This window comes from Trachurus japonicus, chromosome 12, assembly GCF_045865225.1.
Source record: "Trachurus japonicus isolate A0001 chromosome 12, Traja_1.0".
Taxonomy (NCBI): domain Eukaryota; kingdom Metazoa; phylum Chordata; class Actinopteri; order Carangiformes; family Carangidae; genus Trachurus; species Trachurus japonicus.
This window is the reverse complement of record NC_140918.1, coordinates 14,224,858-14,241,249: the sequence shown is the minus strand read 5'-3', so window position 1 is coordinate 14,241,249 and position 16,392 is coordinate 14,224,858. Positions and strand designations below refer to the sequence as shown.

The following is a 16,392-nucleotide window of genomic DNA, read 5'->3' as shown; positions in this document are numbered from 1 at the left end:
CTTTCTACAGATACAAGACAAACCTAGGAGACATCTTTCAGAGACCATAGTGACACGTAGCGGTAACATCTTGATCTCATAAATCATAATTTTGAAGGTTGAATTCTGTGTTACTCTTGTATATTCTTCTTTGTGGGTTCAATTTGTCTTGGATCTTCACATTGTCTTTGATCTCCTGTGTTGTTTGTCTTTTTTTTGTCACTTGAAAAATGCTGCGATGTAACAGATTAACTGAATTATATGCCAGAGCTGTTCTCATGAACTTCAGCTAACCTCACAGTGATAAGAGTTTCTATTTTAATTCGAGACAGAGAAAACTATGTGTTTACTTTTGCTAATATCACAGTTTGTATTGCACAGAAAAGCAAATTAACCACTCGGCCAGATTAGTCAAAGGAGGCCTGTTTATTTTCTTTCTTAGTTAATGATTAGGCTATTTTTGCAATGTCGACTTTTGTCTGAACTGTGCGATTATTGAGTTGTTTTCTTTCTGGATATGGTCTGTCATATTCTTTTTTATTTATTTTATTTTATTTTTTTTAAACCAAATAATAATGATAGTAATCTCCAAAAAACTATCTCTTTTGGAACGTGAGCTACACCATGGAGTCTTCTGGATTTATTAACTTTCTAAATGTCAGCCCTGTTGCGTCACTCAGACTTTTGAATTGAGTGAATAGTATAGTTTTGTGCTCATATTACTGTGATCTCTCTCCATCAGTGTGGAGAAAATGATGTGCAGAACGAGGTCTGCACATGCACGATGGCCTGTTTTAAAAGGCTCTACTCTAGTTGGTCAATAAATCAAAGTCTTTGTCTAGCCAGTGCCAGAAGGCTTCAACTGACTGTATCACTTTCTGAACTAAACCGTGTGTGTGGGGAAAGAAGCATCCCAGTTTGTTTAGATGTGCTGGAGAATGCCAATTTAATTCCCATGTGATTAGAAGGAATGTCCAGGCTTTTCATTTCTTACTTGAATTAAAAGTTTTTTTTTTTTTATTGTAGTATGTTTTTTATTAAATGCCCTTGTCCTGAGACCAAAGATATTTAATTCAGCTATATTCCTTTCATGGCTGAAAAAAGAAACAAAAACAAAAACAACTTCAACTTTTCCTAGCTGCTACAAGCTAATTTTTCTTTTTTAACATTCCCTCTAACTATGGCACAGTGTAATGCATTCACTTGCCAGTCCATAAACATCACTTAATTTCTTTATAGGCTGTGTTAATATATACTATGTTCACAGCATAAACAATAATTCCCTGGTCCTTGAGGTGTTCTTAAGAGACCCGCACAGTGAAGTGAAGTGGAGGCAATGTTCTCCCTTCTTGGCTTTTCCACTCTCTCCATCAAGTGTTTATTTGTTTGTGGGTGACAGAAGTTGAATAGAAGGACCGGGTGTCAAGTGAGTGAGTGGCGCAATGAAGGATTTGGGCAGAGCCAAGGACTTTTCATGTTCTGGCACATCTGAGACGGGCTGATTCAACTACAGACGACTGTCTGCACCTTTTGATTTCTCTCCCTTACTCTCGTCTTTGCATGTCTTCATTTTCTGCCTCTTTTTTTCCCACCTGATGTCATCGTCTGTCTTCCTTTAATCCTCTCAGTGTCTAATACTCTTCTTCGGTCTACATTCCTTCCCCCCCATCGTTCTCTGGATTTCTCTTTGTATACTTTTCCCACTGTCCACTATATCCATCTCTTTTTGTCTCTCTTTATTCCCTCCCATCTTTATGTCAGTCATTCTGGATGTTTCTCGTTGCCAGCTGCTCCACTTCTTTCCCCTCATATGCCCCATGTTACTGATGTCTTACCCAGACAAAAGCCTCCTCTCCTGGGCTTGACGCCAGCCAGGTTAGCCCTTCTCTTTTGCGGGACCCCTGGAGGTTTTAGATTCAAAAGTGACAAAATCTCTTTAAAAAAAAAAAAGACCCAGGGTTACAATGGCAACCACAACTATGGGAATGGACCACTTACTCTTGGGTTAAACTTTAGGACAGAGGAAAGTGGAAACAAAATAATAGGAGGTTCTTAATCTATTCAGCGTGTGGGCTGTAGAGAAATTTGAATCCCAAGTATGATCAGTTTATTGTTACTTTACTTTACTTTATTTTTGACCTTCACTAACACAGAATGATATGAAAGATGCAAATTACACAAGTATAATGTGGACACTTGAAAGCTCACATAGCAAAGGTTTTAGGCAATTACAGTAAAGTCAGGATGCTTTCATTTTGCTATGAATAATTTTATTCATGAGTTAACTTCATACACTGTGCAAGTGTGCATATAAATTTAGAAAAAAAAAAAAACTCAATCAAAACCATATTTACTTTGAGCACCTTTGCTTTTAAACCAGTACCAGTTCTCCTTGATACACATACAGTACATAGCTTTTCAATGTACTAGGCAGGCAGGTTGTATCTCAGGGAACTTGCCACAGTTCTTCTATAGATTTAGGCTCCTCGGTGTCTCTTCATGATCTCTTTTTGATGATGTTGAGATCAGGGCTCTGGGGGGGCCATACCATCTGTTGCATGAGTCCTTGTTCTTCTTGAAGCTGAGACTAGTTCTTTATGACTCTGGCTGTATGCACATGCTGCGGGATGAATGTGGGCCTCACCACCTCTTTGATGGTGTTGTGTGACGGATAGCTGTATTGTACATCTCCTGTATATTTGGTAAACGAGTTACAATTTAAAGACTTAATTATAACATTTTGTGGGACATGATCACACATAAAATGTTGTAAAAATATCAGAGGATTTGCACATAATTTAAAAAATGTCTGGGGGGAAGCATTAAGTTTTGAAAAACTGTGCTCTGTTCTACCTAATAGTTCAGGGACTGCCCTCGACATTGTTGTATTGTGTACTCTGTGGGGATGTGACATTTTTTGGATGATCTTCAAAGCAATTGGTTCGTGGTGTCCCAAATTAATTAACAAAATACAATCTTTATCTGTGTCCTTTAGAAAGAAACGTATTTGTTTCACCCATCGGCAGATCACTTTGTTGAAAAAGCAATCAGTTTTACGCTCTGATAATTCTGTGGTTAACATTAAGTAAGACTGAAGCATAGACATCACTTTAGAATAAGCACATTGTTTAGGAGGAGCATTCATGGTTGTGGTTGAAAGACATTTTGACTAACTGTTGGAAACAGGAAACAAACACCAGTCTCCCATTGCAAAGTCCCACGTTTTGTTGTCGCTCTACTTCCTTCTTTGTTCCTGTCAGGAGTCATAATTACTGCGGCAGCTTGAACACTTTGTCACTTCAACTTAAACATGTGTCATTTTCTGTTCATTTGTGAAATGATGGATGATGTTGCTTGTCTTTGTGGCACAGTCTCTGACAAATACATGTCTTACTGTCAAGCTCTGCGCCGTCCTTTCATTGTAACTCCAAGTCAAAAGAATAAGTTGATTTCCACAACATCGAAGCCTCCATTTCAGGCAGCAGAAAAACAACAATTGATGGTGTTTTGGATTGGAATACTCTGTTGAGGTTACGAGTCAAATCATTTCATGGAAGTGCTGCACCAGGACAATTTTCAATATATTGTATATGTGACCCTTAATGCAGGGTTAAAAACTGTTTTTCCAACTCTAAAGCTACTTAAATCTGATATTTCAAGGTATTTTTGTGTATATAATGTGATTATTCCAACTTTTTGCAGGGTTAATAAAAGGTTACTTATCCACTTACACTCTTTTTTGTACCGGGGCTGTTTGGACAGGGTTGGCAGAGTTTCGAAAATAGCATTTCACAGTTTGGGGCAGGATAATTTCTCCTCTTTGATGATGGAGGTAGGGGTGGTGATGGAAGTGTATGGACAGATAGAGGGGTAAGGGGAAGGATAAAAACACCACGGGGATGATGGTAGTGTTTGAAAAGGGGATGGTTGGGTGGCTCTGTGTGAAGTTATATTGACAGAGGAAATACAGACCAGAACTAAAAAGAAAAGATGTACAGCAGAGCGAGAGATGTAGGGAGATGTAAACAGGAGGAAATGCAGAAAGAGAGAAAAGGAGAGAGAGAGAGAGAAAGAGAGAGAGAGAGAGAAAGAAAGAAAAACGGGGGAGAGAGAGGGATCTGCATTGTGGCCCAAAGCTGAATGCTGCCTTTATGAGCAATAGTTAAAAGGACACTGAGGCGTGAGTCCCTGTAACCATAGCAACTTCCCAGGAGCCCTGTGACGGACAGATAATAGAGTGAGAGAGGAGTTCCTTTTCTCCTCTTCACCCCTCCCTCCTTCCCTCCTTCTCACTTGTTCTCACTTCCACTCCTCTCTTGGGCAGTTTGTTGGATCCACGCATCTTACGGGATTTTCCTTGACTCGGCTTGCCTGTTTTTTTTTTGTTTTTTTTTTGCCTTTTATGTGCGCTCTGAAGTTTGAATCCCAGCCCAGCAAAGGCTGCTCCAGACAACTGTTGCCATAATTGCTTGTTGTTATCTCTCTGAGTCACTTTTATGGACTCTCAGAACTATTTGAGGACTTTATTTTTGTGCATCCAGAAAGCTGTTTTGTGTTGGCACAGGGAGAAATGTGCTCCAAAGGCACTGTCTCAGCCCGTGATTCCTTTGTCTACATTTCAGAGGCTGTGCTGTCAAACCATGGTGCTGCCGCCGAGACCAATCGCCCTGAGAATATGCAATGCTTAACAGTAAGTAAGATCAAACCTTTTTAACTGTCTGTGTGCGTGGGCCATGTAAAGCTTATTCCTTGCCTTTCTCAGCTGTGTTTTTGGATGCATGTGAACCTGAGTAATTGACATATTGTGGAAGTTAAATGTTTTTTTTTTTACATAAATGTGTAATAATACTATTGCAATAGTTGTTAAGGGTTTTGGGGAGTATTTATCTTATCTTTTCTATTGATTTTTAATTATTTGTGTATTTGTATTAATTGTGTTTGTATGTGCGTGCACAGTGAATGAATAGGCCTGTATACTATAGACAAAGTAGTTGACCCGTGACATCGCACCATGTCCAACAAACTCATCATGCATAAAGATGCCGTCAGTAAGATATTTACTGCATGGATTCCATGTTACACATTCTCAGCAACCATAGCAACTAATTGAATCATGCATTTAGGCTCGGAGCATTGAATGGAGCAAGATGTCATTTCTTGAGAGACAATGCACGTCAAAAAGTTCACTTGCATGTGAGTCAGATGCGGAGCAGAATGATGATTTGTCATGAGAAAGGCGAAAAGCTAAATGTGCAGTCAGATGTGAGCCACATGTCCTTATAGGCCGGGAGCCAGGTCCACCCCTCAGGATGTTTTTTGCTACCTTTTTTTCACTATTATTTCTTGTTATCCCATACATTGGGCCATCACAAGTTGATAACCTCCACCCCCAGCAAGGATCCGTTTGGCCCCAGGGGCCAAAAAACCCCCTTTTTGGGAAAAGCTTCTGGCGAAATGATGTAATGGCATATATTAGGGTACTGCAACTGCATACATGGTCAGATAACTCTGAAATTGTGCATGGTGTATCCTGACACATAGGGGAAACTATCAGAATAATATTCTGGGGCTTACTGCCTTCCTATTTTCAAATATCATCCTCAGTTTATCCCAAAAGACAAAAAAATGTGTTTCCGCCTGACAAATTGTCATCAAATGTGATCACTTTTAAGCATTTATTATACATATCACTGCCTAAGATGGATATGAAAAACTTCCCACATTTGTAAGCTTCAATTTAAGCCCAAGATGACCTTTCTATCTAGAAGATTACACCTGCTATGACCAAAGTCTTCCAGTGTCCTACCTCAAAATCAGAGAAAACTGAACTTTCAGCATTAGCATTCCAAATGGGATTAAGCATGATTTCTTGTACATAAACTGTATCTTAAACAAGATTGGAGGCTTTAGTTATAGGCTACTACTATACTATCTGAAGTTAATTACATGAAAAGTGAATAATGTTACACCCCCAGGTGGACCAGGGTATCAGGGTACAATATAAAAATAAATGCTAACCGATTTACACACACCAACACACTAACCAACCAACTAGTCTATGGGCCAGACCAGATTTTGGTACCACTCAGAGTGGCAAAATCTAGTAACATTTTTTGAAAAGGTACATGTCCATATAGATGATATTTTGGTATGATAACCCATCCTAAGTGGTAGCTTTATGACAGTTATCAGCTCATAAAGTTATCAACCCCCTGCAATAAATAGGCCTCTAAACGCAGGGGGAATATCTTGTTTTGTGCTCATTTTCAGACCTTTACTCATATGTTATGAGGGCATGTTTGGTAGAATTTTAAAGTGTACAATCCCAGCTTTCATTAAGACCTAGTTTTGGGCCTATCTATAAAAAATATAAAGGTCACATGGTCAAAGGTCAATCTATCTCAACAACTATTTTTCCACTATTTTCGCCTAAACTGTAGTCTTTTTTATAGCACTGTGAAATGTAAGAACAGCACTGACACAAATAACAAAAACTGAAATACTCACAGGACTGTAACAATTCAGGAAATGTATAATCTTCCCATAATTTCCTACTATGAGGGATGATTATGGGTCTTAAAGTGGAACACGGGCCCAGGCGAGAATTGTCAATAACTGCTTATTCCTCTGTATTTCTCAAAGAGTTTTAAAGTTTTCTATATATCTTTGCCCTAATTATCACCATCATCATGATTATAGTCCAGAGTTAAGGCAGTTTATTCATCCTCCTCCAGCCTCTGATTTGTGCATGTTTGCAGTTTGCACATTTTTATGCACTCTTTTTACATCTTTACCCTAATCATCATCATCATCAGTCCAAAATATGTGGCTTTGTAGGTTTGAGCATCCTAGCTCTTTAAATAATAATTGATAAATTAGTTATAAATAGCCTTTCTAGACATATATCTGTTTTCAATACATATTGGGATTGCCTTGATCAGATACAGTATGATGTAATTTATTTGCTTAGCTAACTTTGTTCATACTTTCTAGGTGGCTCAATTAACCTTATAGTGGGACGACATAGCTTGACAATTGTTCATTTTGTGATAAAAGCATCAAATTTGGTGATATGATTGCTGAATATATGTTTGATGAATGTGGATATTGGGCCACTGCAAATTTTAATTCTGATGACTGTGGCAGCCATTTTTAAGAATTACCGCCAGTGGTTACTGGCATGGAATGCTCTGCCCACCCTACAGCTGCTGTTTCATCTTTTCAGCACCACAAATATAAGACATGTTAACTTGAGAAAAGCCTTATTACAATGTAACAGAATAGAATATAAACTCTCTATAACTCTTTCTTGGCTCTCACATTCTCCTTCATAGTCTGTGGCCTCCTCTTTTTATTGGGGTTTTCAATTAATAACATATAGCTATGCAGTACGCACAGTACAAAAACAAGACCAAAGTTTCTGACACAAGCATGTCTAAATATAAACAACTCAAAAAAAAATTTTAAATGTTATTTCAGTCAATCATTTCACATACAGCTGGTGTTGTATTTTATATTAATATTTTAAATTATATTTAATATTGGGATGACAGTGGCTAAGGAGGTAGAGTGGGTCGTCCAATAACCAGAGGTTCGAATCCCGCCCCATCCCACCCGCTGTCGTAACGTAGATATCTTATCCACCTTGCCTCGTGTGATGTGTATGAATGTTTGGTGGTGGTCAGGGGGGCTGTTTGGTGCACATTGGCAGCCACACATCTGTCAGTCTGCCCCAGGACAGCTGTGGCTACAATTGTAGCTTACCACCACCGTTACTGTGTAAAAGTGCTTTGAGCGCTTCAAAGACTTTGATAAGGGTCTTAGAGGTGGACAGGTCGGTGCAGTTGCAGATGGATTTGGGGAGAGAGTTCCAGAGGGAGGGGGCAGCGGCCCTGTTGCTTGGTCATGGGGGGTAGTACAGGATGTTGGCATCGAAGGAGTGGAGGCAGCGGTTAGGAGGGTGGGGGTCGAGGAGGTCAGTGAGGTAGGAGGAAGTCAGGTTATGGAGTGCTTTAAATGTGAGAAGAAGGATTTTAAACTGTATACGGTAAGAAACAGGATGCCAGTGAAGGTTTTGGAGGACGGGGGTGATGTGGTCATGGGGACAAGTATGAGTGAGCAGGTAGGCAGCAGAATTCTGGATATACTGGAGTTTATTGAGGGTTCTGGATGAGAGGCCATAAAAGATGCTGTTGCAGTAATCAAGTCTGGTGGTGACGAAGGCGTATAAAGGTTTCAGCAGCAGAGAGGGTTAGGACGAAGGGAGGGACGAAATCAGGTAATGTTTTTTAAGTGAAAGAAGGCAGTCTGGACTATCTGGGTGATGTAACGATCATTGGAGAGGGTGCTGTCAAAGGAAATTCCAACGGGATGTGAGAGGAAGGGAGTTAGGGAGATGTTGTCAATGGAAAGGGTGAAGTTGTCCGTGGATTTTGTGAGAGATTTGGGATCAATGAAGAATATCTGATTTGTCATAGTTAAGTTTCAGAAGGTTGTGTTGCATCCATGATTTAATATTGTTGAGGCAGGAGATGAGAGTGGTGTGGCTGGTAGTGATGGATTTTGTAAAGCTGGATGTCATTGGCGCAACGGTGAAACTGGAGACCTTGACGATGGATGATGTTAGTACAGGATGAAGAGGAGGGGACCAAGCCCTGAACTCTGGGGGACACCTTGGGACAGGGGGACAGTGGAGGAGCAGATATGACTGAATTCAAGAGAGTGCAGTTCCAGTGATGTTTAGGGTGGAGGAAAGACAGGAGAGGAGGATGGAGTGACTGATGGTGTCGAATGCTGCGGTGAGGTCGAGAAGGATGAGGATGGTGAGGTGGTCGGAGTCTGAGGCGAGGAGGATGTCATTGGTGATTTAAGAGCTGCCTGTATGTTAGGGTTAGGGTTAGTCTATGGAATTGAAATGGTTCAAATAGGTTGTTAGCTGAGATGGGCTTTCAGTTGTGCATAAATGACATGTTCAAGTATTTTAGAGAAAAATGGAAGGTTTGAAATTGACGTTGATGTTGGGACTGAGGCCAGGTTTCTTCAAGATGGGGGTGACAACAGCTTCATTGAAGGAGGGACAAAGCCCGAGGTGAGGGAGGTGTTGATAATTGAAGTGATGAGAGGAGCAATGATGGGGAGACAGAAGCTAGATGGAATGGGATCAAGCACGCAGGTTGAGGTTTTCATTTCTTTAAGAAGAGTTGGGATGTCAGGATGAGTGGGTAGCGCCCCCCAAAAATGCCAAAATCCCCTGCAATATCCTCCTGTGGGTATTCACTCTTGTACTGAGCTCAAAGTGTTGCCATGTGTGTGTCACTCACAGGTATGACTGGTCCAGACCTCAACCCAATTGAACTCTTGTGGGATCAGCTTGGGAGTTGCTGTACATGCTACAGTGACCAACACAACCACACTGGTTGACTTTCAACAACTCCTGGTTGATAGATAGATAGTTAGATAGATACTGCATATAAGCACCTTGTAACTTTGTTTTGAAAGGTGCTCTACAAATAAAATTATTATTATATACTGTAGATATATACTTTACTGTCCCCTGGGGGTAAATTTGGCCTTGACTCAGCAACATCAGACCCTTCAACCACATACAAAGACCTGTAGGCTTCCAGACTTCTCCTGCCTCACCCAGGGGCGGGTCTGCCATGGTGGCATGGAGGGGCACCTGCCCCCCCCCTAAAACCTGATTGGCCACCCTGTGTGCCCCCCCAATGGTCAATGACTTGTGGTCAATCACTGTGAAAAGCTCTTAACCACTCCTATGTTCAGTGTACAGAACTACTATATAAGCACTAACTTCTGATTATGGGCCGGATCTACTAAAGGTTTGTGTGTATAAAAACATGTTTGTGCATGCAAACTTGATTGTACATGCAAACACATGCTGAAGCTGATCTACTAACCGGGCGCACCGAGGATTGCATCTCTCAAATGGTCAAAATTGCACGTGCAATCCATTTACCGTGTTTGCCTTAATGAATATGGCGTTCCTGCCAGAACGTGCAAAATATTGGGAGGAGTAGATGCAGAAATACGCAAACATGCACAAATCAGAGGATGGAGGAGGATGAATAAACTGCCTTAACTCTGGACTATAATCATGATGATGGTGATAATTAGAGCAAAGATATATAGAAAACTTTAAAACTCTTTGAGAAATACAGAGGAATAAGCAGTTATTGACAATTCTCGCCTGGGCCCGTGTTCCACTTTAAGACCCATAATCATCCCTCATAGTAGGAAATTATGGGAAGATTATACATTTCCTGAATTGTTACAGTCCTGTGAGTATTTCAGTTTTTGTTATTTGTGTCAGTGCTGTTCTTACATTTCACAGTGCTATAAAAAAGACTACAGTTTAGGCGAAAATAGTGGAAAAATAGTTGTTGAGATAGATTGACCTTTGACCATGTGACCTTTATATTTTTTATAGATAGGCCCAAAACTAGGTCTTAATGAAAGCTGGGATTGTACACTTTAAAATTCTACCAAACATGCCCTCATAACATATGAGTAAAGGTCTGAAAATGAGCACAAAACAAGATATTCCCCCTGCGTTTAGAGGCCTATTTATTGCAGGGGGTTGATAACTTTATGAGCTGATAACTGTCATAAAGCTACCACTTAGGATGGGTTATCATACCAAAATATCATCTATATGGACATGTACCTTTTCAAAAAATGTTACTAGAGTTTGCCACTCTGAGTGGTACCAAAATCTGGTCTGGCCCATAGACTAGTTGGTTGGTTTAAGTGTGTCGGTTGGTAAGTGTGTTGGTGTGTGTAAATCGGTTAGCATTTATTTTTATATTGTACCCTGATACCCTGGTCCACCTGGGGGTGTAACATTATTCACTTTTCATGTAATTAACTTCAGATAGTATAGTAGTAGCCTATAACTAAAGCCTCCAATCTTGTTTAAGATACAGTTTATGTACAAGAAATCATGCTTAATCCCATTTGGAATGCTAATGCTGAAAGTTCCGTTTTCTCTGATTTTGAGGTAGGACACTGGAAGACTTTGGTCATAGCAGGTGTAATCTTCTAGATAGAAAGGTCATCTTGGGCTTAAATTGAAGCTTACAAATGTGGGAAGTTTTTCATATCCATCTTAGGCAGTGATATGTATAATAAATGCTTTAAAGTGATCACATTTGATGACAATTTGTCAGGCGGAAACACATTTTTTTGTCTTTTGGGATAAACTGAGGGTGATATTTGAAAATAGGAAGGCAGTAAGCCCCAGAATATTATTCTGATAGTTTCCCCTATGTGTCAGGATACACCATGCACAATTTCAGAGTTATCTGACCATGTATGCAGTTGCAGTACCCTAATATATGCCATTACATCATTTCGCCAGAAGCTTTTCCCAAAAAGGGGGTTTTTTGGCCCCTGGGGCCAAACGGATCCTTGCTGGGGGTGGAGGTTATCAACTTGTGATGGCCCAATGTATGGGATAACAAGAAATAATAGTGAAAAAAAGGTAGCAAAAAACATCCTGAGGGGTGGACCTGGCTCCCGGCCTATTATCTGTTGGGTGAAATCACAAATCCTTCCTGTGCTCTGCCCACTCGCCCTTTACATCTTGTGACTTCTTAGTTTTATGTTAATATCTGAAGTTGTGCAATTCTTTGAAGTCCATTTTCAGTGTTTTACTCTCTGGCTCGATATGGTGGCCATGCATTAATTAAACATTAATGAGGGAAAACCACTTAAACTCTTTACACAGACACAAGAGGATGACTGATGATACTCTACAGCTGGGGAATTGGAAAGTAATTATTTAAGTCTGTGTTTTCTTGAAAGCAGCAGTAATGATAACAACAACAGGAGCACAAGCATATTCACGTGTAAATACCTATTACCAATATTTACCTTGTCCACAGGATACAGTTATGGTTTAGGACATTTGATGTACACACTAAACAAAAGTAGGCTAAATCTTTTATTTTTCATGCTCAGTCGTGTCACTTCTTGACCTGCAAACGTTTCATGCTAATATTTCATACTAATTCTTGATAAATCCCATCCCAAAAAAAAAAAGCATCTTGGCCTGTAGGAAAAAAAATCATAGAAAAGGTTGCTATGGGACATGTGCACTTGCTAACATCATTAGCATGTGCTGGCCTGGACAGCTAGCTTAGCATTTGTAGCCACTCGGACAGCTTCATATTTTTTTTGGAAGCAGATGCATCCATCTGACTTGACACTGTCTGTCTCTTGTTTTTTTTTTTCAAGCTACAGTATCAAACGTTTCTTACATTGCCAATCAAAGACAATGCACAGCAGCACAAAAGCCAGCCCTCTGACAGGCCTGCAGGCTAAAAGAACATAAAGCCTTTTTTTCTGTCTCAATAACAACATGATAAAATCAATATAAGATTTGAAAATCACTTTTACTTTACACTCTATCTTCTTTGTTCTGACCAAAAATAGGCATGTGTTTTTCCTCTTGGCTGGAATGAGGGAACTTTAAACAACGATGATGCACCCTCTCTTCACTGTGTTTCTTTAGCATCTCAAACCTGTTGTCACACATGTGGAGCGGAGTGCAATGTGTAAATTGTACAATTATGTACTGGTATTGGTGGTTGTTTAGTTTAGTTTAGTTTATTTCGGTCAATACATGTCATTAAAAGAAAAGTAACAAACCAGAAAGAAAAAAGTAAATAAAGAAAAATAACATCAATCAGAGTAAACAATAAGTAAACAGAAAAAGAAAATTTGGATCGAAAAGGCATAAGCTGAAGCATAGCTTATTACCCTATTACAACTCTGGTTAATTTAAAATTTTTTTTTAAAAAATGTACAGTAATGTTGTGTAGGTCTTAAATATAAATTTGGACCGCAAACACTTTGTTAATACCATACAGTAGTTAAAAACACTATTATGATAATAACAAGCTACACAGAAAAACAGCAGCATGAAAAATCTGCTGTGGCTTCTCTTCCCACACGATGCCAACATGGGTACAACTTCAGCAAAATCAGGTTTTACAGGTTAGGGTGCATGTGGGTGCATGTGTGACAGTGGCTATATTTAGATGTGGTCTGTATTTATTGTAAATCAGGGTGGGAAAGTCAGCTGGCACACATAAGGCATACAGTGTAGCATCTTTCTGTCATGGGTTTTTCTGTGGTGCAGCACATATCTGTAACACTAGGTTAAAGGTTAAAGATGGTGAAGTGGAGCATGAATCTAAAAGTTGTTACCCTTCGCTTTTGAGTACTTGTCCACAGTTTCCTTTTTACAAACACTTTTCAATCCAACTGCACATTTAGATTTTTCTACAGCGTATTGTCAGAAAACAGGCAGCACTTCAGCGTAAGCAGTAGCCTAATAAAACAAACTGACAGACCCTAAGTAAAGACACAGTGAAAACCACAACCACACATAACCGAGCCTGCTTATAGGAGAAACGGCCTAGTATGCTCCAAATATGCCGGCCACAAACAAGAAAGAATTCACATTCACACTCAAAAGTAAAGTGAAGCCTTAAACATTCAGTTTTCAATCACACAAACTGCTTAGAGGATGTAAAACCAGCAGAATGGGCAATACAGTAGCTCCAAGCATGGGATTAGTTGTATAAGCAAAGACAAAATAAGAAATAGAACTTAACCTTAGTGTCATGTCAGTGGTGTAATGGACAAATGTTTGCTATGCCTTTGGAGTGAAACATTATTTTTCAAAAAAAGAATTCTTGGAGGTGTCAGTGGGTTCATTGACCAGCAGGCATTCAAGTGCAAAACAAGTTTTGAAATCTATTATTTAGGTAGCCTGTGTGTGATTCATTTATTGACAGCTCTTTTTCTGCGGTGTCCAATTTGTCATTGTTTTCCAGCAGAGCTACTGTGAATTATGATTATGTTCCTGCAGAGTCACACCACAATCTCACAAAAGACTGAATAAAGAAGTGTGGACACTAAAGTCCAACAATAAAATGAATTTCAACTTGTAAACTGATAAATGTCCAAAATCAAACTAGAATCGTCTCTCAAGACAAAAGTTGGACCGTTATAACATCAAAAATGTGTGACTGTTTGTGAAGTTTAGATGGGATAAGTTAAATATAGTAAATTGGGGGGAATGAAAAAAGTACATACACATCATTATGAGTTGGCCTCCCCGGTAGGTGACAGTTGGGCCCATTCACCAGATCGTAAACGTATCCGTGTTCCTTGTGAAACACTCCAGGATGCGAACTCATATGGAGTTACTGTAATAAGCTTGACTGGACAGGATTAGACAGAGGAGCTCACTTTACTTTCACCTTTCACACACTCTTCCTCTCTCTCCACGCAATGCACATCAGACACACACACAAAGTTAAGAATTACTTGTCTCATAAAGTTGTACTACTACTACTATTTGACCTTGTCCCTTTTTTTCCCACTTTTTTATGTTTGGAGAGGCTTCTACGCATTGTGTATGTGATACACTGCACTTGGCACAGTATATCCCAAGCTAGAGGTTTAGGTTCTGTAAAACTGCTGCAGATTCAGTGCATGTCTTCCATTGCTAGAAGAATAACGATGCTGCATCCAGTATGTCAAGAGCTGGAGAGGCTTTTGAAGTCATATGGAAGGTGAAAAGGGCAGCAACGATGGGGTGCAGCATTGAGATGGAAAGGTTTTACATCCGTATTTGTAAATGCTCCTTTCCTCTCTCTTTCCTCTTCCCTCCCTCGCCTTTAATACTTGTTCTCTCTCTTCCTCTTTATCTCTGGGTGAATCAGAGTAACAGATGATTGTGTGGCTTGTGTGGGATAGTCTCAGGGGAGAGTTAAGGGAGGGGGGAAAAGCACATTCACAGACAGAATTAGGGGAGAATGGAAAACCTTTTAGACCTTCTCCTCTTTTCTGTACTCATTTTCTGTAGCCTTGTCCTTGCTCCCTTCCAGACCGCTGCGTATTTCCTCCTTCGCTGTTGTGGCCTCCCTCTACCCCCCTCCCCTCTTTTTCCTCTCTTTTCTCCCTCTGTCACCCCATGGCCGTCACCCATACAACACAAAGAGCTCTGTGGTATCATTAACTGCCCACTCTTTACCTACTCAAACATTTTTCACTGTTTGATGATGGCCTTACACGTGAATCATTTCAGAGATTTACACAGGGCTCATTTCAGGTTTTGGATACTTCAGATGTTGGTGAAGATAATACTTGATATCCACAAAGGAATGTCCCTCAGAAAACCACAAGGCTATTTCAAGAACATTTTCCTCTACATAGTCTACGCTTTTACAACTTTCCTCTGCATTTTTGCTTAAAATCATTGCTCATATGTATTTAGGTAATTAGCACATTTCTGGGATAAATTACGCTTTAAAAATGTCACACTGGTCGAGCTCTGTTATTCTGCTTTGTCTGACTCACTGTGTGCTGAATGTTTTTTCAATTTACACAAAAGAGGGTGGTGTGCTAATGATTTGCTTAAAACATAATTTAGGCAGGAATTGTGGGCATTTTGGAGAAATACTTGTGCTATGAAACTTCAGCTGTGATATTTAGAGAATCTCAGACTTTCTCTTTTTAAAGAAGAGCAAGAGCTAAATCCCTTTTTTGTTCAAACACTCTGCCATTGTTTGTCTTGAGTTTTCGGTATGCATGGTGTACAGTAGGTTGACTGAGTTACAGATATGACAGCCTGTAAGAACAAATCAGAACTGTTTCCAAAATGTGGGTATGAGAAAATGAGTGTTTTCTCGGATCGTGCCAGTGACCATCTGAACCAAGGATGATGAATTTGACACGCAGCACAACCAAGTGTTCATTTTCTCAGTTTCCTTGTCAGCATTTATCAGCTATGTTTACCAGCAAAAGGCTCATGTCATTGGCAGGGAGCAAAGAGTTCATGAATATTGACAATAGTTGCGCCCCGGACAACATGTCCCCCCCACATCACTTTGCCTGTCAGCTAGCATTAGATCCTAAACCATATCTGTGAAAATGGGTCTGACACTTCTGTCTGACGGGAAAGATGGGAAGGAAGGGTGAGGTGATCTGAAAAGAGGACAGTGAGGTTAGATTTTCTGGCCAGCGTCTCAGAATAAATGAAGAATGGTTAGTTTTATTGCCAGGACATATCCCTTTGTGAGTATTTTAGGCCCAGGGCCCAGGCTGTTCCAAACCCTCATCTGTTCTCTGCTAGATGCAGGATGTGTGCAGTCTTATCCTTACCCTTGTAATTGGAGACAACTTACAGTTTAAAGTTTAAACCACATACAATGCAAGTTACTATAGTGTTCACCACACTGTACACACTGTTTAGCTCAGGTTTGGAGGTGAGTCGTCCATTAATCTTGAGTGGATTGATCCCTGCCAGTTCTTGTCCATATGTTTTGTCCTTGAGCAAAACCCTCGGATCGCTCCCAATGGACAAACCAGAGCCTTGCA

The 16,392-nt window shown here is 40.0% G+C and overlaps 1 protein-coding gene across 2 annotated transcripts in view; it reads left to right on the top strand.

Moving 5' to 3' along the window:
* Positions 1-16,392, top strand: part of rgs3a (regulator of G protein signaling 3a) — a 148,487-nt gene that overhangs the window by 33,786 nt on the left and 98,309 nt on the right. For both annotated transcript variants that reach the window (XM_085793322.1, XM_085793324.1), the window contains one exon: positions 4,602-4,669. In XM_085793322.1, coding sequence (XP_085649448.1) covers positions 4,602-4,669 — 68 coding nt within the window. The remainder of the gene's footprint in view (positions 1-4,601; positions 4,670-16,392) is intronic.